Source organism: Oncorhynchus masou, chromosome 29 (assembly GCF_036934945.1).
Source record: "Oncorhynchus masou masou isolate Uvic2021 chromosome 29, UVic_Omas_1.1, whole genome shotgun sequence".
NCBI lineage: Eukaryota > Metazoa > Chordata > Actinopteri > Salmoniformes > Salmonidae > Oncorhynchus > Oncorhynchus masou.
In genome coordinates this window covers 31,418,255-31,444,745 of record NC_088240.1, presented here as the reverse complement: position 1 = coordinate 31,444,745, position 26,491 = coordinate 31,418,255, and the positions used below count along the sequence as shown (strand labels likewise).

General features: G+C 41.3%; 3 protein-coding genes across 4 annotated transcripts; all 3 read left to right on the top strand.

The window, feature by feature from the left end:
* The first annotated feature begins 2,197 nt into the window (after window positions 1–2,197).
* Window positions 2,198–15,164, top strand: sgo2 (shugoshin 2). 2 transcript variants are annotated; one of them, XM_064944513.1, is made up of 9 exons: window positions 2,198–2,410; window positions 9,471–9,604; window positions 9,760–9,935; window positions 10,209–10,286; window positions 11,131–11,204; window positions 11,313–11,479; window positions 11,599–13,926; window positions 14,010–14,124; window positions 14,700–15,164. In XM_064944513.1, exons 2-9 carry the CDS (start codon window positions 9,478–9,480, stop codon window positions 14,833–14,835), a joined length of 3,201 nt encoding a protein of 1,066 aa, XP_064800585.1. In that variant the 5' UTR covers window positions 2,198–2,410; window positions 9,471–9,477; the 3' UTR covers window positions 14,836–15,164. The 2 variants fall into 2 exon arrangements, with proteins under 2 accessions (XP_064800585.1, XP_064800584.1); XM_064944512.1 differs by lacking the exon at window positions 2,198–2,410 and adding an exon at window positions 8,992–9,141.
* Window positions 15,165–15,237: 73 nt separating this feature from the next.
* LOC135521156 (uncharacterized protein C2orf80-like) lies at window positions 15,238–20,513 on the top strand. Its single transcript, XM_064947089.1, has 8 exons — window positions 15,238–16,417; window positions 16,512–16,593; window positions 16,743–16,825; window positions 17,042–17,132; window positions 17,723–17,800; window positions 18,151–18,238; window positions 18,449–18,558; window positions 19,910–20,513. The coding sequence occupies exons 1-8, from the start codon at window positions 16,377–16,379 to the stop codon at window positions 19,961–19,963; spliced, it is 627 nt and encodes a 208-aa protein (XP_064803161.1). The 5' UTR covers window positions 15,238–16,376; the 3' UTR covers window positions 19,964–20,513.
* Window positions 20,514–24,341: 3,828 nt separating this feature from the next.
* On the top strand, window positions 24,342–25,392 carry LOC135521155 (gamma-crystallin M2-like; the record flags this gene model as incomplete). Its single annotated transcript, XM_064947088.1, has 2 exons — window positions 24,342–24,647; window positions 25,044–25,392. Coding segments are annotated over 2 exons (582 nt in total), but the record flags the coding sequence as incomplete, so codon positions are not given.
* Between the last annotated feature and the right edge of the window lie 1,099 nt (window positions 25,393–26,491).

Genomic DNA, 26,491 nt, shown 5'->3' with positions numbered 1-26,491 from the left:
TGTCACTATGTTGACGGTCCGTAACTGCTGTTGGTGAACGTAAGGAAAACTACAGGCGAATATCCAACCTGAAACTTTACCTCGGTGTATTGGGCTCCACGGGTACATTGGCATCGACGTAGTGGTGGTTGGTGTTCAAAACAATGTAAAAACTGCCTCTTCATCCAATTATCGTGACAGCCTCGTACTGAACATATAATGCTTGTCAGGTTGATCGATTTTAGGATTTTGTGCGGTTCTGTCAGTGAAAAACTATCAAGCTCTCAACGAAAGTTCCACTCTTCCGTGCGCTAGCGTCACGCGAATGTTGCCGCAAATAAAATCAATTTTTATATTTTTAAATAAAAACACAATTGCAACGAACTCGCTTCGACCACTGACGTTCCAGAATAAGGCAAACAGCGAGTCTGTTTGTTTGGTTACCACGGTAACTACTGTAGCTACCTAGCACACTTGCTAGCTACTTCAGTGAATGTTGAACACATTTCTATCGGCAAATGAACACATTTCTAGTGGAAAACGTGTTCAATTATAGCCATTGTATAAAAGCGATACTCAACTTTAGGCTCTATGCATTCTCTGGAAAATGCAACTCGGTCAAGGGTCAAACACCTACCACGTCATTCATTATTTTCCGTAGAATTTACAGCCCTTGGACCAAGGCTTGGTTGAGTATCCCTTACATTGGTTGTGTGTAATTCACTCTGGCTATCTACTCCGATTTCAGAGCACTCTTGTTTGAGTGTGCCAGAATAATTTAATAACTGATGAATTAACGAATGCGCAATACTCAGTTGAATATGACCGAAGTTGTTGGTAAACGTAGGCAAAACAAACGTAATTCAATTATTGCAAGACGCAGTTAGGCACCAACCAACGCTATAGATAAGATGAAAACAACCTCATCCGCTCTGCTATGGCGCTCTGAATTTGCGAACATCAAGAGCGCACTCTGGCACTCCAAAGTGAATTCATGAACGCACCAACTCATGAAGTCTGTAGGCCTACCCCAACTGTAGACTATCTACTACCAGGTGATGGCTAGAGAGCACATATCAATACCAGAGGGTATGTTCGAGATATAATGCAACAAAAATGTGACAAAAACATCAGAGTTTAAAATGCGATAGGACGGGTGGATCCGACACACGGGTGGATCTGTTCTGAACGCTTATTTAGAACCTCCAGTTTCGGTATGACGCAACAATCAGTATTTGAGCTGGCCACACTTTTTTCAGAAACATTTTGCACAAACAGTCCTTACAAAGTCCAGAATGTGAGCAGTTTATTTTTTGGATGCAATGTTCAGACATTCACAGAAGTAGCTACAGCATAATACAATCATCCAAACCGGAAAAATGTAGGCTACATTTGTCCTAGCACTAACAGAGGAAAGATTGACATAACACAAGCGTCATATTTTTATAACTCTCGGCTGACAGAAACTACAATATGAATTTGCTAATAGCAATTACTATCTATAATTAATCACATCACGGGAAAGCTCACCATTGATCGAAATAACTGACACTCTCAAGCTCACAAGAAATCGAAAGTAATCCGACGATGGGATAGTTTCCGGGCGCCGCCATCATGCTTGTTATTGTCGCATGAACCAAAGATAATAAGAGGAGACTCCACTCAGTAAACAATGGACTTGATCGGACAGCTCAGAGCTTCTGCTCGTTTCTGTCCATAAGAAACAAATGGATTGGTGGAAGAGGCAGGGCAGGCCAGGCGCAAGGAAGGAGGGTGTGGTCAAGCAAGGCATCCCCCGAGGCTAGATGCCCTAAGGTTTTAATCGTAACAAGCGTAGATTAGTTTCACATGTTTATTTTCCCGAGTTTGTGGAATTTAAAATAAAAAAATAAATTAAAATTATATCTCACAACTGTGCGGGGGGAGAGGGGTGGGGGCGCTAAGGATTACCGTCACATATATCTACACACACAATTTTTTGTATTTTTTTTTTTTGTATTTGTATTTTTTAATTATTTTAATTATTTATTTTCTTCTATTCCCCCCCTCCCCCCCACACACACACTTTTCTTTCCTTTTCCCCCTTTTTCCTTTCCTCTCTTCTACATCAGTTTCAGCATTATGGACATGGGTGTATCTGTGGTGCATTTGGCCTGTCCCACGGCTTCCTTCAGGGATGGGTTGTGAGTGGCTCTGTTGATGAACTTCTGGCCAATGATTGACTGTCTATTGTTGATTGATGTCAGTCCAGATATGCTGTTAACGTAGTGATTGCTGATGTATCTTGGTAGTCTGTAAGCCATTTTTATTGCCAGTTTTTGGACTATCTGTAGCCGATTCATCTGCTGTGGTGAAGCTGTTATCCAGGCTGGCAGGGCGTATTCAAAGAGGGATCGGATGTAGCTGATGTAGACTTTCAGCACTGTCTGAGGTGAGGCTCCATATTTTCTTCCGCACAGCGTTTTTAGGTGGTTTATCTTTTTAGTCCCTCTCTCTCTATGTCCACTATATGGATTGTCCAGTGCATGTTCTTCTGGAAGGTGACTCCAGGGAATTTTGCTTCTTTTTCTACTTTTATTGTTTCACCATAGAGTTTGAGATCTATGGGTTTCCTTTTTTTTGCTGGTGCATCTTGTGAAGTGGACACATTGGGTCTTTTGTGGGTTCAATTTTACTCGCCACATGTTAGACCATGTCTTGATCATTTCAATAGACTTCTGGAGTTTTTTTGCAGCAAGTTGAGGACATTTGGAGCTGGACCAGTAGCAAACTGTGAGACTTAACCTATGGTGGGTGGAGGGTAGTAAATATCTGATATATAGAGTAGAAAAATAGTGGGCTTAGAACTGCCCCCTGTGGGACACCTGCTTCAGGGGTGAAAGGTGAGGATATTGTTGTAAGACGAGACAGGATGAGTGTTGCCTATTTATAATATACATATTGAAGTGGGTGTGTCATCCACGATCATCCACTTCCCTTCATTCACTTCCGGAAGTTTACCCGAAATATGAGTGAACCATTCCTTCACCTCATTATAACATCTTTGGTCTGACAGATTACGTGACACCCAGAATGCATTGTATAATGTCAACAAACATGGCGCCACACATACAGTGGGGCAAAAAAGTATTTAGTCAACCACCAATTGTGCAAGTTCTCCCACTTAAAAAGATGAGAGAGGCCTGTAATTTTCATCATAGGTACACTTCAACTATGACAGACAAAATGAGAAAAGAAAATCCAGAAAATCACATTGTAGGATTTTTAATGAATTTATTTGCAAATTATCGTGGAAAATAAGTATTTGGTCAATAACAAAAAATTATCACAATACTTTGTTATATACCCTTTATTGGTAATGACAGAGGTCAAACATTTTCTGTAAGTCTTCACGAGGTTTTCACACACTGTTGCTGGTATTTTGGCCCATTCCTCCATGCAGATCTCCTCTCTCCTCTGTTTTGGGACTGTTGCAGGGCAACACGGACTTTCAACTACCTCCAAAGATTCTCTATGGGGTTGAGATCTGGAGACTGGCTAGGCCACTCCAGGACCTTGAAATGCTTCTTACGAAGCCACTCCTTCGTTGCCCGGGCGGTGTGTTTGGGATCATTGTCATGCTGAAAGACCCAGCCACATTTCATCTTCAATGCCCTTGCTGATGGAAGGAGGTTTTCACTCAAAATCTCACAATACATGGCCCCATTCATTCTTTCCTTTACACTGATCATTCGTCCTGGTCCCTTTGCAGAAAAACAGCCCCAAAGCATGATGTTTCCACCCCCATGCTTCACAGTAGGTATGGTGTTCTTTGGATGCAACTCAGCATTCTTTGTCCTACAAACACGACGAGTTGAGTTTTTACCAAAAAGTTTCATTTTGGTTTCATCTGACCATATGACATTCTCCCAATCATCTTCTGGATCATCCAAATGCTCTCTAGCAAACTTCAGATGGGCCTGGACATGTACTGGCTTAAGCAGGGGGACACATCTGGCACTGCAGGATTTGAGTCCCTGGCGGCGTAGTGTGTTACTGATGGTAGGCTTTGTTACTTTGGTCTCAGCTCTCTGCAGGTCATTCACTAGGGTCCCCCCGTGTGGTTCTGGAATTTTTGCTCACCGTTCTTGTGATCATTTTGACCCCACGGGGTGAGATCTTGCGTGGAGCCCCACATCGACGGAGATTATCAGTGGTCTTGTATGTCTTCCATTTCCTAATAATTGCTCCCACGGTTGTTTTCTTCAAACCAAGCTGCTTACCTATTACAGATTCAGTCTTCCCAGCCTGGTGCAGGTCTACAATTTTGTTTCTGGTGTCCTTTGACAGCTCTTTGGTCTTGGCCATAGTGGAGTTTTGAGTGTGACTGTTTGAGGTTGAGGACAGGTGTCTTTTATACTGATAACAAGTTCAAACAGGTGCCATTATTACAGGTAACAAGTGGAGGACAGAGGAGCCTCTTAAAGAAGAAGTTACAGGTCTGTGAGAGCCAGAAATCTTGCTTGTTTGTAGGTGACCAAATACTTATTTTCCACCATAATTTGCAAATAAATAAATTAAAAATCCTACAATGTGATTCTCTGGATTTTTTTTCTAATTTTGTCTGTCATAGTTGAAGTGTACCTATGATGAAAATTACAGGCCTCTCATCTTTTTAAGTGGGAGAACTTGCACAATTGGTGGCTGACTAAATACTTCTTTGCCCCACTGTACAGTGGGGAGAACAAGTATTTGATACACTGCCGATTCTGCAGGTTTTCCCACTTACAAAGCATGTAGAGGTCTGTAATTTTTATCATAGGTACACTTCAACTGTGACAGAAAATCCAGAAAATCACATTGTATGATTAAGTAATTTTATTTTAAGAATGTGTAATGTCAGAATAATAGTAGAGAGAATTATTTATTTCAGCTTTTATCACATTCCCAGTGGGCCAGAAGTTTACATACACTCAATTAGTATTTGGTAGCATTGCCTTTAAATTGTTTAACTTGGGTCATGCGTTTTGGGTTGCCTTCCACAATAAGTTGGATGAATTTTTTCCTATTCCTCCTGACAGAGCTGGTGTAACTGAGTCAGGTTTGTAGGCCTCTTTGCTCACACACGCTTTTTCAGCTCTTCCCACAAATTTTCTATGGGATTGAGGTCAGGGCTTTATGATGGCCACTCCAATACCTTGACTTTGTGGTCCTTAAGCCATTTTGCCACAACTTTGAAAGTATGCTTGGGGTCATTGTCCATTTGCAAGACCCATTTGCAACCAAGCTTTAACTTCCTGATTGATGTCTTGAGATGTTGCTTCAATATATCCACATAATTTTCCTCCCTTGTGATGCCATCTATTTTGTGAAGTGCACCAGTCCCTTCTGCAGCAAAGCACCCCCATAACATGATTCTGTCACCCCAGTGCTTCACGGTTGGGATGGTGTTCTCCTCCAAACATAAATCAAATGAAATTAAATCTAATCTATTTATATAGTCCTTCGTACATCAGCTGATATCTCAAAGTGATGTACAGAAACCCAGCCTAAAACCCCAAACAGCAAGCAATGCAGGTGTTGAAGCACGGTGGCTAGGAAAAACTCCCTAGAAAGGCCAAAACCTAGGAAGAAACCTTGAGAGGAACCAGGCTATGAGGAGTGGCCAGTCTTCTTCTGGCTGTGCCGGGTGGAGATTATAACAGAACATGGCCAAGATGTTCAAATGTTCATAAATGACCAGCATGGTCAGATAATAATAATCACAGGCAGAACAGTTGAAACTGGAGCAGCAGCATGTCCAGGTGGACTGGGGACAGCAAGGAGTCATCATGCCAGGTAGTCCTGGGGCATGGTCCGAGGGCTCAGGTCCGCCGAGAGAGAGAGAGAAAGAAAGAGAGAATTAGAGAGAGCATACTTAAATTCACATAGGACACCGGATAGGACAGGAGAAGTACTCCAGATATAACAAACTGACCCTAGCCCCCCGACACAAACTACTATAGCATAAATACTGGAGGCTGAGACAGGAGGGGTCAGGAGACACTGTGGCCCCCATCCGATGACACCCCCGGCAGGGCCAAACAGGAAGGATATAACCCCACCCACTTTGCCAAAGCACAGCCCCCACACCACTAGAGGGATATCTTCAACCACCAACTTACCATCCTGAGACGCACCCCTCCTAGGGACGGTATGAAAGAGCCCTAGTAAGCCAGTGACTCAGCCCCTGTAATAGGGTTAAAGGCAGAGAATCCCAGTGGAAAGAGGGGAACCGGCCAGGCAGAGACAGCAAGGGCGGTTCGTTGCTCCAGATCCTGACAATGGTCATTATGGCCAAACAGTTCTATTTTTTTTTTATCAGACCAGAGGATATTTCTCCAAAAAGTACGATCTTTGTCCCCATATGCAGTTGCAAACCGTAGTCTGGCTTTTTTATTGCGGTTTTAGAGCAGTGGCTTCTTCCTTGCTGAGCTGCCTTTCAGGTTATGTCGATATAGATACTTTTGAACCTGTTTCTTCCAGCATCTTCACAAGGTCCTTTGCTGTTGTACTGGGATCGATTTGCATTTTTCGCACCAAAATACGTTCATCTCTAGGAGTCAGAGTGCGTCTCCTTCCTGAGCGGTATGACGGCTGCGTGGTCCCATGGTGTTTATACTTGCGTACTATTGTTTTGTACAGGTGAAGGTGGTACTTCCAGGAATTTGGAAATTGCCTGAGGCACTGTGTTTGAAGGTAGGCCTTGAAATACATCCACAGGTACACCTCAATTGGACTCAAATTATGCCAATTAGCTTATTCGAAAAAAGCAATGGCATAATTTTCTGGAATTTTCCAAGCTGTTTAAAGGCACTAAACTTCTGGTCCACTGGAATTGTGATACAGTGAATTATAAGTGAAATAATTTGTCTGTCAACAATTGTTGGAAAAATTACTTGATTCATGGACAAAGTAGATGTCCTAACTGACTTGCCAAAACTAGTTTGTTAACAAGAAATTTGTGGAGTGGTTGAAAAACGAGTTTTAATGACTCCAACCTAAGTGTATTGTAAACTTCCGACTTCAATTGTAGCTAGTTAATGGCTAATGTTATATGTTGTTGTTATACTGTATCCAAAAGATTAGCCAGCTGGCTAGGCTATGGTTAGTTCTGGAGCTGGATTTGACATAAGTATTTAGCGGAAACTTTGCCACAGATGGATAGGGAAAACCAATATCCTTGCCATATATTGTTACATCCAACGTTTTGGCACGTTTCATACATTTCTGCCGCGAATCCGCCATAGAAATATTAAATAACCTCTGGTTATATGGATAGCCTATTTAACGGTTCAGACTAGATTTGACTTTGTAATGGACACGGTGCAACGGTTGGTAGGCTTCTAACAGGCTGCGCTCCAGCATTGCCAAGTCAGCCTGTGCTCATGCCATGGCTCGGGAAAGTGAAATGATAGGCTACAATGACTTTGCTCATGATGCTGGCGCAAATTATACTGTATGTAACAACACCCTGAGCGCATTGGACACGAAACGAAACACTAACACAAATGTAACAACAGCACAGAATAGATAAAGAAGTCTGTGGAATTTTCTTTCGCGGGTGGCTTTTCATTACTCGGGAAAAGGAAGAACTTTGCAGGTGTTTCTGAATAATAAACAATGCCATGCGGGTGGGTGGGTGATAACATTCAGATAAAAGCCCTGCCCTGAAACGAAACATAGATTACAAAGTATTAGCACGTCATATCATAGGGGAAACAGATGGAATTGGCATGGAAAATATCCAAAGTTACCACTTCGTATTTCCCCTTTCAACCCCAAATATGTCTTACTTCGACTAATTATTTCCTTGTCATTATTTCCTGTTTGCTGAAGCGCGAAGACTTACCTGAACGATTACGTATTGACTTAAATTGTTTCGCAACATGGATAAGCTATAGGCATTGTCTTTCAGTTTTTGTGGGTGTTTAAAACTGCGAAAATATTTTTCCACACCATTGCAAAATTGGTAGAATTGCAGGAAATAAGCTTCAAAACGGCACATTTTTTCTCTCTGCCCCATGGAAAAATGAGTAGTTTTGCATTACATTTGTTAGAAAATCGCTAAATGTTTCTCTCGCCCGTACCTAAATCCGCTATAGATTTAATAAATCTCTAAGCCAAAATTCGTCTTCTCTCCCATGTTTTACTAGACTAGTATTTTTGAAAGTGTAAGGATTATTATTATTATTTTTTTCCCCACCTTTATTTAACCGGATAAACTAGTTGAGAACGAGTTCTCATTTACAACTGCAACCTGGCCAAGATAAAGCAAAGCAGTGCGACACAAACAACAACACAGAGTTACACATGGAATTAACAAGCATAGTCAATAACACAATAGCAAAAAACGAAGCATATATACAGTGTGTGCAAATGGCGTGAGGAGGTAGAAAATAAATAAACCATAGTAGCGAAATAATTACGATTTAGTAGATTAACACTGTAGTGATAAATGAGCAGATGATGATGTGCAAGTAGAGATACTGGTGTGCAAAAGAGCAGAAAAGTAAATAAGAACAATATGGGGATGCGGTAGGTAGATTGGGTGGGCTATTTACAGATGGTCTATGTACAGCTGCAGCGATTTGTATGTTTAGCTCACATAATATAATTTAAATGTGTGCATTAGAGTGTCTGTAATATAATAAAGGTGTAAAAACGAATGTAGACATGAATAATTGCATTTCTATAGCTTCCAAAACATTTATACTTGGAGGAGATGGCTGCCCTGTGGCTTCAATACAGCGCCCTCGTTGTCATCCAGGGTTTATAGACATGATTGGTCTGTTTATCCAGGGTTTATAGACATGATTGGTCTGTTTATCCAGGGTTTATAGACATGATTGGTCTGTTTATCCAGGGTTTATAGACATGATTGGTCTATACCCAGACAGGGCGAGAATTGAGAATGAGCGATCTGAGCTGTGATTAGCTCGTTACAGTCCAAAGAGCACGCCTATTTTTTACTTGAAACAGCGGCGCCGGTTGGTTGCTAGAATGTTTATGTTTAAGCTGAGCCACCGGTAATCTAGCTAGGATGTAAATAAAATTGGGTAACGTTTTCACCGGCTGTATTAACGTTTCAATTACATAGCTATAGCAAATTCGTCCACTTTAAATAAGAAGACATAACGCCCGGTAAGTAACGTTAGCAAGTTAACGTAATCTAGCTATGCTAACTGTCTAACGTTAACTTCTTAATGTTGGCTAGCAAGTTAGCTAGCTAACGTAAACGAGGTATATTGTAGTTAACGATTATGATAACATATTAAATGTCAATAAGTATCATTGCTATGGCTATCTAGATTACGTTAGTTCTGACAGCAGGCTATAGCTATTTTTAGAGCGAAACTGTGCAGTTGTGATTTTGCATATTCATTTTGGTAGTTTGGAGGCGCATGCACATTCTTTACTGGTAGATTGATTGTCGACTAAAGGCTGATCAACTGTCCTTTTTATGCTTCCAGGATTAGGATGAACATGTCAGCTGAGGGAAGGACCCTCCTCTCAACTATGTTACCAGGGAAGAAACCTATGCCTTCGAAGGCTGCTAAAAATAACTCCCTAACAGTGGCATCGAAGATAAAGACCAAGATTCTCAGTAAGTAGCGTACAGCTGCCATCACTAAATTGATGTAAGAGGTGGATTACCTTTTAATTTGTAATAGCCTATTGTTGGTTAATGACAGGTAACTTGGTAAGTCATACTGCATTATCATATGTTTATTTCGAATTTCTGTTTCATGTATTTTCTAGACACATCCTCGTTCTTCAAGGTCTCCCTGAAGACTAACAACAAGGCTCTGGCTCTGGCCTTGGTGGCTCAGAGAGAGAGAAGCAGACAGCTTGAAGTGGAAACTGTGCGCCTACGGAAACAAGTGGAGTCTCTGAATTTTGACCTGGCTATTCGCAGATTCAAGCACAACCAACTGGTGGGTTAGAGGGACTCTGAGTCCATCTCTTTGAATAAGACATAGTGGGATCTAAATTTGGCTCCTTACCAGGTCACTTATTTAGAGGTGCTCTTCGTAACAATATTGATCTATTTTCTCACAGACTTCAGTGTTAGTTTGACATAAAAGCATGGTAGTTGTTGACAGGTAATAATGAGAAAAATTGTTTATTCAACTTCTATAGCGCTATTCATTATATAAAGAAATCTTGTGCTGTAAAGCAACAACTAAAAACAACATATCCTTTTACAGATTATAATCTTGAAAGACCTTCAACGCAACACTTTGGATAACTTGGAAAGGGCTGTGGACCTCTTCTCTGATGAAAATGTAAGTCTTCTTCCAGTATGTCCTCTATGCTACTATGCTAAACAGGGCTCTATACATTGCAACCATTTTACTCGCATATGCACCTAAAAGAAGATGTGTGTGAACTGAAAAAGTAGAGTATGAGCACATTTGCAAGTTGTGATTTATAGCTAAATAAATTGCTACCGTAGCTATTTTCAAAACTATTTCTGCCATTTTGTTTCATAACTGGTAGCTAATCACACAGGACTCTACATAGTTATTTATCTCACCTTGTGCAACCGTATCTGCTCATACAGTAATATCTACCTCAGTGGTCTGGGGAGCAGCAACAGTGCCTGCGACCCTGTGCGCACTGAGTGTAGCGCTGAATGATTAATTTTTAGTGCACAGGCATAAAGTTGGTTGAGTTTACCCAAAAGTCTATTAAAGTGTGACTTTCTTCTTGTGTTTCTTTGCTATTTACATCGTTTTGTTCACATACTAGCTTGAACTGTCTCAACTGTTAGGGAAGGGACGTTGGAGAATCTCATTTTGAATGGGAGTCCCACCATTACCACGGTAACGGCTCCCGCCCCTTAAAGGGGCAGCTGAAGGTTTTTGTCTCACAAGTGAGTCAAATATTTGAGGGTGCATTGTACTTGATTGAGCATGGAACGCCCCAGAAACCTTTTATTCATGAACTTTTAGTTATTTCTTATGAGTACACATTTCTTATTATTCAAATACATTCACCGTGCTCCTAATTTAATTTTTATTTTTTTACTTTTTACTTAGGAGCACGTGCTTCTTGTAAAAAAAAAAAAAAAAAAAAGTCAATGTTAAATTGCTAAATTGCTTTTCTTTCTGTTTCTTTCTGTCAAAGGATTCCCCGGAAATATCTGAAGACCGCAATAAGCCACCCCCCGATAAAAAAGAGGAAAATGGTCAGATGGAGAGGTAATAATGAGACTCCAATTCATGTTTGCTGTTACAGCAATACAGTTACTGTCTTATTGTCAATTATTTCTGTTCACACATTTCCCCCCATATTTATTTTCATTCTAGGGTAGCGGTTCAGATACCTCTTATCATAGCAGAGCAGTCCAGGGATTTGGTGTCCCCTTCAAAACAGACCAGCATGAGCCAAGAGGTTGTAGTAAATGACAGAAGAACCACGTCCACAAATCCTTTTGGGACCCAAAGTAGCTCATCAGAGTCCAATGCCAGTAAAGGTAAGGGGGCTGGAGCATGGAGAATTCAGAACTACCCCACATTTTGGAATGCATGACCTTTCAGCATTAGGTTGGTTATTGAATGTTTTCAGTAACTCACATTTATTCTTAACCTACAGACAGCATTAATAAGATGGAGCAACAAGTGGACAATACTTTGAAATCGACCCAAAGGAGAACATCCCGACAATCCAGTAGCCTAAAAGATGAGGTGGAAAAGTGGTCAAAGATTTATTCTGACACTGGACTTGACCCTATCCCAGCAGTCTTGCCTTCTGTTGTCTCCACAACTAATATTCTACAGCCCTCTGGTACTGATAAAGTTGTGCACCATCCAAACAGCTTAAAGATGGAGACCACATTGGCGCTTGCAATAAAGACCACTGTCGGGGAAGCAGAGAAGACCACCATCAATGATACAGAGATGGAGATAACTATTGGGGACAGCGCTGCTGAAATCGTTACAGTGGAGACCAAGCCCAAGAAAGCTGGTGGACCGAAGAAACTGAAGGTGCCAAAGACAAAAATCCCTTTTCTATTAGGGAAGGTTGGAAATAAGAACTGTGGGCCAACACGTGTTGTTGAGAATCTAGAGGTGAAGAGCTCTGCTGTAAACGTGGAGCTGCCGACAGCGATAGAAAAGGTGTTTTCTGCAACACCACTACATACAGACAACCCTACAGCGGAGAGTGTGGATGTAGAACACCGAGAAGAGGACTTCATAGAGAACTCAGCCAGTGAGATAGAATCCCTTGTTGCCCGCAGAAAGACTTATGTCACCTCTCGCATCACCAAACACAAAAAAGCTACCCGAGAATCCCATAAAACAACACAAGATTTTCCTAAAACGTTTGACCCAAGAAAAACTTTTGAAGTGCCTCTCCAATCCAAATCCAATCGAAGTGTCTCACCTGACCCATTTGAAGATGACTTTTTCGATGACCCTGAAGCTCAGAAGTCTGTATTTAAACTAGCCGGGGCAAACCCATTGGTCATAGATGCCACGGAGAACAAAGTCACTAAAACTAAAGGTCACAAGACTTTTGTGATTTCTATTGAGCCTACATCTAGAAAGGGCCAGAAGAAATCCAAAGAATGCAGGAAGACTAAAGCACAGCCTGTCATGGTGGACCATGAATTACACATTGAAACAGAAAAGGATCCATTCCTTCTGCCTCAATCTCTCATTGAAGAGGAGTCTCATTCTCCTGAAGGGTGCCCAGCCTATGTAGACATGGATACCACCCTGCACGAATACAGGGAATCACACAGTGCTTCCAGACCTCGGTCCACTACACGGAGCGGTAAGAGACCCACCAGAGTGAAAGGCAGAGGGACGTTTGTGGTCTCGGTGAACAGGGACAGCTCCTCGGTGAACAGTACAATATTAGATGATGCTTGTGCTGAAAAGCTGCCGTGCACTCCGACTACAGGGTATGACTCTGTTGCAGAAGAAGGGAAAGAAACGGTCAGGGAAGAAAGCATAGAGGAGCATCTGACTGGACCTCACCCAGATCACTGTCTAGCTGCTGGGCGCAAGACTACAGACTCTGGGGTTGAAGAAACTCATGCCTCCTCTAAACGTCCATGGCTTGCTACCCAGGAACCTGCAAGGAATTCAGAGGGCCAAGAAAGCTTATGTGTTGAGGAAGAAATGCCCCCATGGGAGATCGGTGACTCCATTTTAGTTGCTGCAGAGCAAAAGCCCAAGAAAGCCAGGAGAGTGGAGACGGCAAAATCAAGGATGAAGACTGATTCACAGAAGGGTTACTGTCTTGCCCCTGTGAAAGAAAGGGAAAAAAAGACTAAAAGTAGCATCACTAAAGGATTGGAGCCTGGGGGTGCAGGTAATATTTTGTCTAGTAAGACTCTGGATAGCCAGAGTAGTATAGGTGTACGCACTGCAGCACAAAATGCAGAGGTACAGCCTGTGGCGGATCCCAAAGTTTTGCACGTCTTCACACACTCTGCCAACACTGAGGAGAGCTGTGAAACTCATGAACGTTTGTCTTCACTTGAGGTCCTGAGTCCAGACTTCAAAGTCAGCAGCTTCAAGCCCCGGTCCAACCATGGCCCTAAACCGAGATGTAGAGCCACTTTTGTCATACCCAATCGTTTTAGCGATTCCACCAGAAACAGGAAAAACCACGTTGTTCCTGACTCCTTGTCCCAGGATGATGGTGACACAAACAGTAGGACATCTAATGTGTCATTATCAACTGTTGAGACCAACACAGAATTGCCTGACAGTGGTGAGGGAGTACGTCAGAGCCTGAGGGAGCTGCTCATGGACGATAGGCCTCCGTGGGAGTCCTCTGTGGATGTCAGCTGTTCAAATGAGACTGGATTTGACACTCCAGCCTCAAGCCCTAAAAGGGTTGCTTCTTCTGCTCACAAGGTTGCTGTATATAAAGAGTCGGCTGAGGTTATGGCTGAAAGATCTCCAGGTACGAAGGATTTTATTGTCGACTGTATTTTTATTTGTGTGAGATGTAGGTATTCTAATGGTTGTTTTATGTTTTACCAACAGTAGCAGAAAGAGCCCTGAAGCCACTAACCAACACCAACTGGACGGACGATGAGGACACAGGACGGGCCAGGCGACGGGGAGCTGCCATTAGCTACAAGTTGCCACCCATTAACTGGTGAGGAATGCTCTGGAAATGAAACTAAAGCTTACCTTTAGTAGTATAGTAGGTTGGTTTTTACTAGTGGTCAGGTTGGTTTTTACTAGTGGTCAGGTTGGTTTTTACTAGTGGTCAGGTTGGTTTTTGCTAGTGGTCAGGTTGGTTTTTGCTAGTGGTCAGGTTGGTTTTTGCTAGTGGTCAGGTTGGTTTTTGCTAGTGGTCAGGTTGGTTTTTGCTAGTGGTCAGGTTGGTTTTTACTAGTGGTCAGGTTGGTTTTTGCTAGTGGTCAGGTTGGTTTTTGCTAGTGGTCAGGTTGGTTTTTGCTAGTGGTCAGGTTGGTTTTTGCTAGTGGTCAGGTTGGTTTTTGCTAGTGGTCAGGTTGGTTTTTACTAGTGGTCAGGTTGGTTTTTGCTAGTGGTCAGGTTGGTTTTTGCTAGTGGTCAGGTTGGTTTTTGCTAGTGGTCAGGTTGGTTTTTGCTAGTGGTCAGGTTGGTTTTTGCTAGTGGTCAGGTTGGTTTTGCTAGTGGTCAGGTTGGTTCTATCAGGCTATGATACCAGCCCTTGATAATTCAACTGTTTATTTCTTTTAACAGCAAAATGAGACGTGGAGATAAGTTCTCAGACACCAAGTACCTGAGTTCCCCCATTTTTAAAGCGAAGAAGAAAAGACGACAACAGAAGGACACACATAAACCTGACAGTTTTGAGAACATGCATTCAGTTAATTGACTTTATTCTGTGACATCTAATTGAATTCTTACACGTATTGCCAATGCTTTTATTGTTTTTCCCTTTTGTTTTAATATAAGTTTACAAATAAAATGTCAATACATTTTAGGTTGAAAATCTTTTTGTTAATATAGCACCCACTTTATTAGTCATGAAGGAATAAATAATTGAATAAGCCTGTAAGAAATACCACATTTTTTGTTTTGTGACCGTATCAGATATGTGATACAGCCATACATTATCTGGATGGTCCAGTCAGTCACCTAAGGGTAAGTCGAACACTCTTACGCAATAGCTAGTTGCCTCTAATGGTATATTTAAAGTTGTTGCAATATGATTCGACGGAGCATGTTACGAAACAACTTTAATTATACCCTTTGGGGCAGCTAGCTATTGCTTAAGGTTGTTCAACTCATCCTTAGGTCACTGACTGCACCATCTAGCTAATCTATGGCTGGATCACATCATGGTTAAGTGCCGACCAACGCACCTCCTTATGTTTCTAAAATAATCTGGACCTGTATTGTGTGAGTGATTGACTGGAGGCCCTGTGTGAATTATTCAGAGTAGGCTGTTCACTTAGGAGGCTGTGGTTGTCTTTCTGCTCCCCTCGGTCTCTACTGTACACAGCCTTTCCACAAGCAGGTGTCCCCTGAAGCGGCTACCGTTTGCAGTGTGTCTTTAAGGTTGGTTTATTTACATGAAACACATTTGTGATTTTGTGCTACTCTGACATTTGGAGTAGTACTGCAGTTTTTGGGTGTAACCATTGCTGATAATTCTGCATTGTGTGGTAAGTACAGATTGCTTTACAACATGAATGTGTGTCTGTATTAAAAATATGACCAACTGTAATGTTATATGGATTTAGATTGCCAATTTGATCATGTAACTCAGATTTGAATAAGCACCCATTTTGCCAGGCACATGCCACATAAAATGTTATGTAAATCAACAGTGACCTATTTAGGTCAACATCTCATTTTGGAGACTAGTTGTGGGAAAAGGTTGTGAGGCCAAATCTTTGTCAGACAAAGTCTAGACCTACTTCTAATCACCTTGCTTTTGCCTTGCTTAAGCACCTCAGGCTGCACAATAATCGTCAGTGTTTAAAGGTTTAGTAAACACATTTGTGTTCTGCTGGATGGGGCGTTAATGGCTTGTATCACATTTCCTGGACCCTGTGTAGGGCCAGAGGTGCCAGGTTCAAGACTACCCTGCAGTCTGCACTATGTCTTATGTCTCATATACTATGTCTTGTATATGAGCCCCAGCTGAGGTCAGCGTGGATACGCAAACAGACATGCAGTATCATACTATATACTATACCTGTTGATTTATTTCCATCTCCATCCTTTATCTACAATGTAACTTCCCTTCCTCCAATTTCTTACCCTGGTCCAAGATCGGTTTGTGCTGCCATGCCAACTCCTAGGGTCATTGTCAAGTACTTTGACGTTATATTTGCAAACCTAGTTTTGTGTAGGCTACAGGACCACCAAGGAGTTATCCCTCTGCATGAGTAGCGCCATCTCAGAGAAATGGAGACAAGGCGACTGAGAAGAGACATTGAAGCCCTTCTGTGAGTTGCTTTCTGTGGATGATAAAATGATAGATTTAGAGGAATTGCCATTCTATTTCTTCAGGCACTTGAAAGAGTTTTGTGTTTTGAACAGGGGAGATTACATTGGTCAGAAACTGAGAGAGAATGGCTTTGACCCCAAGGGGAAAGGATCCACTAGCATGCTGGATGACCTGGTAGGAATCTCAACACACGTTCTGGAGTGCACCATCCTCCACCAGGGGTTAATGTGGAATGTTATATTCAGTTAAAAGGTTGACTGTTTTTATGATTATTTCAACATTTATTCAAACCCTGTACTTAATGTGTCTGTACTTCCATCCAGGCCCATTATGACTTGGCCATAAGTGTTGCCCTTTGGTGGCTAGAGAAAGAGGAGCGACATGATGTGATGGACAGAGACATTGTGTAAGTACATTGAAACATTGACTTCCAAACATAATACCACTTGATTGTGTCGTCCTGAGTAACCTTATCTGAGACATGAAGACTTCTGCTAACTTCCTTATCTACTGCATTGGCTTTAGCTCTAAGACGGATTACTGTAAATCCCTTTATGACAACTGATGATATGAAAATGATTTTTCTAAATCAAATTGGATTGATTGACTTTGTTCCCTGTAGTGGAGTGGGCAGCCCAGGTTATAATGACCAGTACCCCAACCACCTGGAGAGAGAAGCCATGATCCTTTCTTCCTTCGCTGGGATGATCCTGGTGAGTAGACTGAGTACTTGGGCATACAGTATGCCAGGGGTTGTGAGTCTAGCACGGCTCAGTCTGCAGTCTTACTGACCCTTAGTAACCCTTGTAATCTAGAAGCGTTTGGCAGAGTTGGAGTCTACTACCACGGCTCAGTCCAAAGTGTCAATGACCCTTAAGCTAACCTCCCTTGTTGCTACACAATGATTCACCAGTCTCCAAAGCCATGCTCCTCTGTTGCTAAACTGTGACTGAAGATACGTTATAAAGGTTATGTATAATTTCCACCAGTTGTTTTAAAAGTAATGCTCACCAGCCAAAACGGGTCTTAAGTACACAATTGTGTACTCTGTCATCTATTTCGTATGATCCAGTATGTTACGCTTGCAATTCGTACAATGTTACAAATTTGTTGAGCTTAAGTTCCCGTTTAATCTCTAAATCAGCTGCAACAGTATATTTCAAACTGGGCAGCATTGCATAGTTCATGATCTTTCCCTGGGTTGACCATGTGGTCCTTTTATGATTATGATCATTGCGAATTGTGTTACTAACTATATTTCCCCTCTGCTCTAACCTCCGTTCTGTTGTCCTTTCTGCTCCAGAATAGCTTGCCTGTAAAAGACATTCTTGCCCTCTACACCACCAAACCGTCTGCCGCTTATCCCCACCAGCACTCCAAGGTAGACTGAGTTTAGAATACTGCACATTTCTATATCCCCAGTGTTAGTACAGCCTAATCCTACAGACCTATAGCCTATTCCTACCTAGACTTGTCTGTGTGGGAAGAAGGTATTATGGGATATCATATATAACACACTGAGTGTATAAAACATTAAAAACACCTCAGTGTATAGTAAGTAAGTAAGTAGGCCTTCAGCCTCAGTGTAGTGTTATCTGGTCTATAATGATCATTTGCTGTGGTATAATGCTGTGTTGCTCTGTATACATATTCAGTAAGCCTAAATGCATTATAAGACATTAATTAGAAGGTCTTAAAATAGAAAAATGTATCTGATGACTGTCTCTACAGAGCGCCATTGTTCATCCCTTCACCTTGTCCTATCACCCGTTTGCCATGCTGGGCTCATTCAAGGCCGTGGACCACTCCAGAAAGCACAGTATGTCAGTGTGTGTGTATGAGAGATGTGTGCATGTGTGTTCATCCTACACTACCATTCGTTAAACGCATCAACTATGCCAGTCTCCCTCGACCTTGCTCACATGTGACTTGCCTTTCCTCACTTGTGTTTAGGGTAGTTTATAGAACAAGTTATGTAAGCACCCTGACCAGTATTGGCTCGACCTTCTCTCTGAATATTTTCCTTCAGCCCAGAATTTGAAGCGATGGCTGTCTGTGCAGGGTAAACGAGGTGCTGCCCCTGATGGACGGAGGACCTTGGTGCAGTCCTCCTCATCCACATCTAACTCCTTTCTCTGTGTGAGTGGCAATCATAGACATACAGTATTGTGCACCAATATTGAATTTGAAAAGCCTGTTATATTAAATGGAGTGGCCTTTAATATAGACTACATGGAAAATCCAATAAATCATGCTAACCTCTCAACATTACCAATAACAGGGAAGTTGGTTCTTGGGGTATGATATTTATGCATCTGTAACTTTCTCACTCATCATTATTCATGATTCATTCATGATTATTCATAATCATGGTAGCATCCACGTTAATGTAGAAGTGTTCAGAAACATATTATATTGTTATTTATAAACTGAGTGATTTGAGCCCTAAATGCTCATTGGCTGACAGACCTGGTATATTTAAGCAATAAGGCACGAGGGGGTGTGGTATATGGCCAATACACCACGGCTAAGGGCTGTACTTAGGCATGACGCATCGCAGAGTGCCTGGACACAGCCCTTAGCCATGGTATATTGGCCATATACCAAACCCCCCCGAGGTGCCTTATTGCTATTATAAACTGGTTACCAACGTAATCAGAGCAGTAAAAATAAATGTTTTGTCATACCCATGGTATACGGTCTGATATACCACGTTTGTCAGCCAATCAGCATTCAGGGCTCTAACCACCCAGTTTATAACGGACCGAATACCACGGATATGACAAAACCTTTATTTTTACTCCTCTAATTACATTGGTAACCAGTTTATAATAGCAATAAGGAACCCCGGGGTTTGTTGCATTGTGCCTAAGAACAGCCCTAAGACACAGTATATTGGCCATATACTACACCCCCTCGTGCCTTATTGCTTAATTATAATAAAAGTGCCTCAAATGACACAATACATAATTTACCATTAGTTTCTATTGAGCACAACAAAATCCGAAACACAACCAAAACAAACTGCAAATGCATCCAACAAGTTTGTAGTCACAAGCTTGATGTAGTCATTGCATGCTAGGAATATGGGACCAAATACTAAACTTTTGACTAAATGTAATACACTATAAGTGAATTTGTCCAAATAATTATGACACCTTCAAATGTGGGGACTAGATACATAAAGTGCTTTCATTTCTAAACAGTACAACAGTATGAAACTACTGTCGCTTCATATGAAATATTTGATCTCAAATCCAAAATGCTGGAGTATAGAGCCAAATTAAAAGTTTTAGCTTCACTTTCCAAATAAATATGTAGGGGAGTGTAGACTTGACATTTAAAGCAGTTGTGAATTTGATCATTAGTTCAACAAACATCCCAACCTTGTTATAAAGTTGAAAAATACTGCTGGAATGGACTCTACTGCTTTCTTGTGTTTTGAACTAGAACTCCTCTTTACTGTCCATGTTTTCTGTCCCCTACACAGGACAGTGGTGAGTCCTTGAAAGAACAAGCAGAGCATTATGAAGTACCACAATAATCTCTACAGGATTAAGGAAAGTCCTTTCCTCTTCTGTGTTACTACACCATTATTATATTGTTATTACATGGTTATTACAGGGTTATTCCTGTGTTATTACACTGGGTGAAATTTGTGATGTCCATGTTATGAGCCTGCTACTACTGGGCCTTCACATTCAAGGAACCCTGGCCAATAGTAAGTATCAATCCTCCAGTGTGTTATCATATCACTAGGGGTTTCGTCTATATTTGGTTGTAGGTCAGACCATGTCCATCTATCTATAAGCAATACAAATGTTTGACTACATCATAGACATTACTGTACACACTTTACTGTACAATAAACCATTCACTGTCTGTAACAAAGTTGCCTAGTTAAATAAAGGTTAAATTAAAAAGTACATATGCATATCAGTTATGTGACAATCAGGCATGTAGTGTTTAAGTGCTAATTATGGGGGAATTCTGACCTGAGTTAAGCGCTCCTAAATGGAATTGATTTTTTTATGCATTTTCTTTCTCTATACATATTCTGACCTTGAGAATAGCATGCCAATCACCTGCTATTTGTTTGGGGTGGAGATCAAAGAGAGGAAGTTGTGTCAACATACAGTGGGGCAAAAAAGTATTTAGTCAAATTACAGGCCTCTCATCTTTTTAAGTGGGAGAACTTGCACAATTGGTGGCTGACTAAATACTCTTTTGCCCCATTGTATACACTGTATTCTGACCTTGACTTAATTCCCTCCTAATTCCAATTCCTTTACACGTGAGCAATCTGTCGGTTCCAAGTGGAACAACATCTGCTTTTTTCTGACAACATAATTATCCATGCACGGTAATTTACACTTTGATGAGAGCTATGGATAAAAGCTAGATAAATTAGTAAACCGTTTGGATAAGAGGATTGTAAATAACAAATGTTTTAGATCTACTATATTTTACTTTGTGATCGCTGGAGACATGTGAAACCAGTCATATGGCCTTATAATTAGCAGGGATGACATTTGGAGACCCAATCAAATGACAGTATAGCACTAATTTACCGAGTTGATATATGTTTTAATTATATGCCCGGACTTTACACGGTATTTATTTTACAATTTATATTGTGTAAAATATTACACGATATAAAAATTATTAGCCACTATCTGGTAGCCACCGTCAGTAATACCCACATACATTTATAACTGTCACCTTAGTGTTGTTTTCCTTCCATTTTGCATCATTCCATTACATCCTTCTGTCATGTTTATGTGGTTGTTCCTGTGGATTGCCAGGAATAGTGGATCATATTAGGCGAACGTATTACAAGTTGTGCAATAATTCGGGACATGTAGCCTTATGGATGCAGATCATAAGTAGCAGTTTAAACCTTGTGCCTGGAGCACGGTTCACGATGACTGGACCGTTGTCATCACAGTTCCATGTTTAGTGAGGATCATTAGGGTAGATTTTTAGACTACTATACAGACTACCGTTCAACACCTATTGTACACTTTTCTCACATTTCAATATTTTAATGGCTTGAACAATTGAATATGGTAACTTTCAGGATGAATCAAACCACTATACATTTAGTGTGTGAAGGCTCTCCAAACCAAACCAGTTTTTATTATTATTCATAAATACTTTCCTACCCTAAATACTATGCAAGATCAGAATATTTTTTTAATCAACCAGTTGGTGATGAAAAGGAGACTAATATTTACATGGCTTTCTTTAATTGATCCCTAATATTCAGATATTCCAGTGAGTCTGTCGAGAGAATTCTAATTAAAGGTACACCAAATAACATTTAAATGGATGACTTTAGATAAATCTACTGAAAACCCTATTGAATGAAATCGCCACGAGGACAATCTGTTGGCCAGCAGGTGGGATGGTTTTCAGCAGTTTAATAAAATTAATGCTGCATTCACATGTCGGAAACTGAAACTTCTGACTTGCTAACCTAGGTGGAAGAGTTGGATCTCGAGTTTCCCACTTGGGAGGTACCAGAATCAACCAATGGGAAGCTCTCCGCAAATAACTATTGTTCATTTGAACTGGGATGTCCCGAGTTTCCGACATGACGTGAACAAGGCATTCAGTGCGTGCAGGGGAATCAGGCCTGCAAAGCCCATTTAAGCACCTGCATAAGGTAAGTCTGAATACCATCTACTAAGAAGTGCCTAGGAAAGGTGTACATTTTCCTAATTCTGAATCGGGCCCTATTTGAATATGGAAGTATGGGATGGTGGAACAGGAGCCGGGATGTGGACATTCAATTAGGGTTAGGATTACAATTATGGCTAGGGTTAAGTTAACCTGAGGTGTGGTCATTATGCTTGTGTTAGGATTGAGTTTATGGCTAGGGTTAGAGTTAAACTGAGGTGTGGTCATTATGCTTGTGTTAGGGTTGAGTTTATGGCTAGGGTTAGAGTTAAACTGAGGTGTGGTCATTATGCTAGTGTTAGGCATTATGCTAGTGTTAGGATTGAGTTTATGGCTAGGGTTAGAGTTAAACTGAGGTGTGGTCATTATGCTTGTGTTAGGATTGAGTTTATGGCTAGGGTTAGAGTTAAACTGAGGTGTGGTCATTATGCTTGTGTTAGGCATTATGCTAGTGTTAGGATTGAGTTTATGGCATTGGCTAGAATTAAGGTTGAGATGTGGTGTGGCCTTGAAGCTAGGGTAAGGGATGATTAGGTTAGGTTTGAGCCGGAGGGTTAGGTTGAGAACCCCACTCCCCAAATAGGGCTCCCCCACTTTAACTCCTGACTACATGAACCCATATCTCACCCTCTCTCTCACCAGATGGTTAGACAGACACTTGGTTGCTTTGCCTTTGTGATGACTTTGAACATTCTGTGTGGTAAACATTAATCCTGTTTTGGCGGATCAGTGGATAAATGTGTACAGTCTGATTGGACATAGAAAAAAGTGAGGGTCAGATCTGGTCTGTAATGTGCCCGCTAGGACTTTTAGCACTGATGAATCAGGGCTTTTAACTCTACTGTATGCCCAGGATCAAGACTTTTGGCAGCGCAGCCAGGCCACCAAATCCCTGTTCATTAAAATAACAAATAAAGTGGGATCAGCCTATCTGTCGATTGAGGTTTATATAATGGTCCCTGGGCCTGGTGAGCCAGATCATCACTCCTAAAGAGGACGGACTCTAGGGAGATTTACCAGGATGAGTAAGGTAAGACCTTGGGAGGAGGGGACACTTTCACTATCTGTCTCTGTATTGTACTGTAAGATAGTGGGCCGAACCAGTGTAGACTTCCCCCCAGCCCTCTGCTAACCCATTGCAACTTAACTCACAGCCTAAACATGCATCATAGCAGAACTATATTAGGTCAAAGTAAGGCGTCATGCCCATAGGGGGCATGTGCACCCTCAGATTTGTCCTGCTAAAAGAATTAGGGCTGCACTTTATTTGTTAGTTTTTTCTCTGTAATAGGCTACTACTAGCCACATAGCAATTATATGAAGTTGGCTTTAGCTTGCCCAGATAGGTTCCCAAACTCACAACCTCATAATTTGCTACCTCTGAAATCATTATACTTTAGAAAAGCAACCAATAACTAAATGTACTGAATAATACTCACATTACTTTCAATATTTTACCCAGATTTGAGCAGAGAAGAATATTTAGTTTCTTTAAACAAAATAACCACCAGTCAGGAGGATGCAGACAGCTTAAGAGGTATGCTTAGATATGCATAAAAATAGACGTGTGTGTGTGTATGTATGTATGTATATGTGTGTATATATACATACACACACACACACATAATGAATCATTAAATCAAAATTCTCAGGATTTACGGCATGGCGCCCCTGGGTCTAACTGTCTCTGAACAGGACAGTGAGGCCACACATTTATTGTCATTACCTAGACTTTGAAACATTAGCATTGTGTTGAAATTGGTGATGTTGATTAGACTGAGGAAATGACACCAATCATATGCATGCATTTAACAACATATGACGGTTGAGTCCATTGTGGGTTTCAGGACCATGAAGTATATAAACCCTGTATTGCTGATTCTATATATTGGCCAGTGAGAGGGTTTGAAGCCACCTGTTGGCCATATTGGCACTCACCAGGAGAGCAGTCCTCCATAGGAATGAATGGAATTCCACAGTATTTCAATTACATGTTTCAAGGACAAAATTACATGTATTTAAGTATTTTTGTTGTTGTGTGGACAGTAAACATTAGTAATCTAAAAAAATATACTTTTATTTTTATGTTTAGCTCACATAATATAATTTCAAAGTATGCATTAAGGTGTCTGTAATGGAACAAATGTGGCAAAAACAAATGTAGAGTGGAGTGCCAAAATGGAGGCACTGTGGCTTCAACACAGTGCCCCCTATCAGTGATATATTGAATATATAAACAATTGGTTCAGGTGTATACTACGGTCTTAAGTTGTGTGCTCTCCTACCTCCTATTTCGACTACAGATAACTTTCTACGAGGACAGCAACTTCCAGGGGCGCTCTTATGAGTGCGATGCAGACTGCGCTGACATGCACCCCCATTTCAGCCGCTGTAACTCCATCAAGGTAGATAGCGGCTGCTGGGTGCTGTACGAGCGTCCCAACTACACAGGCTGTCAGTACGTGCTGACCAGAGGGGAGTACCCAGAGTACCAGCACTGGATGGGATACAATGACAGCATCCGCTCCTGCCGTACCTTCTCCTATGTGAGCAACCTAATTGTCTTTGAGTTGTTGCCGTGTTATCCTGCCAGGCTGATACTCCATTCAGTAATACTTCAGACATCAATCAAACGATGACAAAGTTTTGAATGCAGAATATTTTACCTATGGAATGAATGGGGTTACCTTCTGATTGATGTGTGGTTATGAATGTTCAAATCCATTCTGAGGGCAGGTTGATAATGCAACACATTTGGGTTTCTTCTTTACAAAAAAACAGCAAATTCCTAGGTTCTGTGATGAGAACCTGATTGAGTGGGTGAATCTCCTTGGTAGGACATGACGGTTATTATATTGAATGACATGGAGCAACACAATATCACAATACAGCAAGAATCTAGAATGTCCTGAACACCCTGATTCCTATCTCCCTTCCTGCAGACTAGCGGAGGCCCATACCGCATGCGCATCTATGAACACCCCAACTTCCAGGGACAGACGATGGAGTTCGCCGAGGACTGTGAGTCTGTCCAGGAACGCTTCCGCAGCCGCGACGTCTACTCCTGTAACGTTCTGGAGGGCTACTGGACCCTCTACGAACATCCCAACTACCGCGGCCGCCAGTACTTCATGAGGCCTGGAGAGTACAGGAAGTTTAGTGACTGGGGCGCCACATGTGCCACCACTGGCTCCTTCCGTAGGATCACCGAGTTTTAGATAAGAACACCTTCTCTGCCTCCCTAAACGCAGCTCGTCTCTAGTTGGCACTGGCTTGTCAATAGAAGAGTATGCCTATTCTAACACACAGGACTGTGTCAATATATTTTATGAATTTGAAATCGATATTTGGTCATTATTAAGTTACAAAGGTAACCCTGAATGAGTCTGAATAAATTAATCTATTGTGAATGTTTCTTGTGATTTTCTTTTTAATAGGCTAGCTAAACAGTTTGGGTGAAGTTGAAACCAATTCACTGCAACACATACTGTAAATGCAGTTTGGTGATAGGCCAGTAGTAAGGGAACCAGTTTGATATGGAGCCAGTTCATATTCAAATCTTGTACTTACAGCGTTGGGGGAGTGCCAAGATGGAGGCACTGTGGCTTCAACACAGCGCCCCCTATTTGTGATCTAGTGTATATTTAAATCATTGGTTTAGGAGTATACTATAGCCTGAAGTTGTGTGCTCTCTCTCAGATCAAAGTAAGAGGAAAACCATTGATTTTCTAATGGCATATATGCAAATCTGACATGGACAATAGAATACAGCCCATTCTGATATCAAGTCTGCATAGTCCTCTGAAGACAGTGACACAGCACTCTTCCGCACAGCTTTAGAGAGAAGGGTGGATGGATGGATGGTGGGCGGGGTCTGGGTGCTATTGGCTGCCTCTCCTATAGATGTGTTCACCCAGGGTTCTATGCCATAAATAGTGCAACACAGGATTACACTGTTAAAAACATATCACTTTGGCAAAGCTCCCAATCGGAAAAACGGGCCACACACAAAAGCATGGAATTTCATGTGTGAGTTTTTATTGTTTTGAAAGGATCCTCCTATGAATATGTAACACATATCATAGCAACACGTGTTTGGGATCTTCCTGTAAAGAGAACTGTATACTCATCATATACAGTAAATGGCTATCAGATCTATCAATCAACATACCACCCAGCTAAACATGCACAATCACAGATCAAATTGTTTTATAAGATCATTATGAAGTATTTGACTATACCAACAACATATAGCTATAATACATATCAACACTAGGTCCATCAACCTCAAGTGATTGAAATGCATACATTTGTGATGATTTGAGCACACAATATCAAATGAAATATAACGGCAAATTACTTAATTTGATTAAATTGCTTGTTAACCTGG

Coding starts and splice junctions, on each gene's coding strand:
- LOC135521156 (XM_064947089.1), top strand. CDS start 16,377: ATGGAGACAAGGCGACTGAGAAGAGACATTGAAGCCCTTCT. Junction 18,239..18,448: donor GGACCACTCCAGAAAGCACA/GTATGTCAGTGT, acceptor ATTTTCCTTCAG/CCCAGAATTTGAAGCGATGG. Junction 18,559..19,909: donor CATCTAACTCCTTTCTCTGT/GTGAGTGGCAAT, acceptor TCCCCTACACAG/GACAGTGGTGAGTCCTTGAA.
- sgo2 (XM_064944513.1), top strand. CDS start 9,478: ATGAACATGTCAGCTGAGGGAAGGACCCTCCTCTCAACTATGTTACCA. Junction 10,287..11,130: donor ACCTCTTCTCTGATGAAAAT/GTAAGTCTTCTT, acceptor TTTCTGTCAAAG/GATTCCCCGGAAATATCTGA. Junction 14,125..14,699: donor AAGTTGCCACCCATTAACTG/GTGAGGAATGCT, acceptor TTCTTTTAACAG/CAAAATGAGACGTGGAGATA.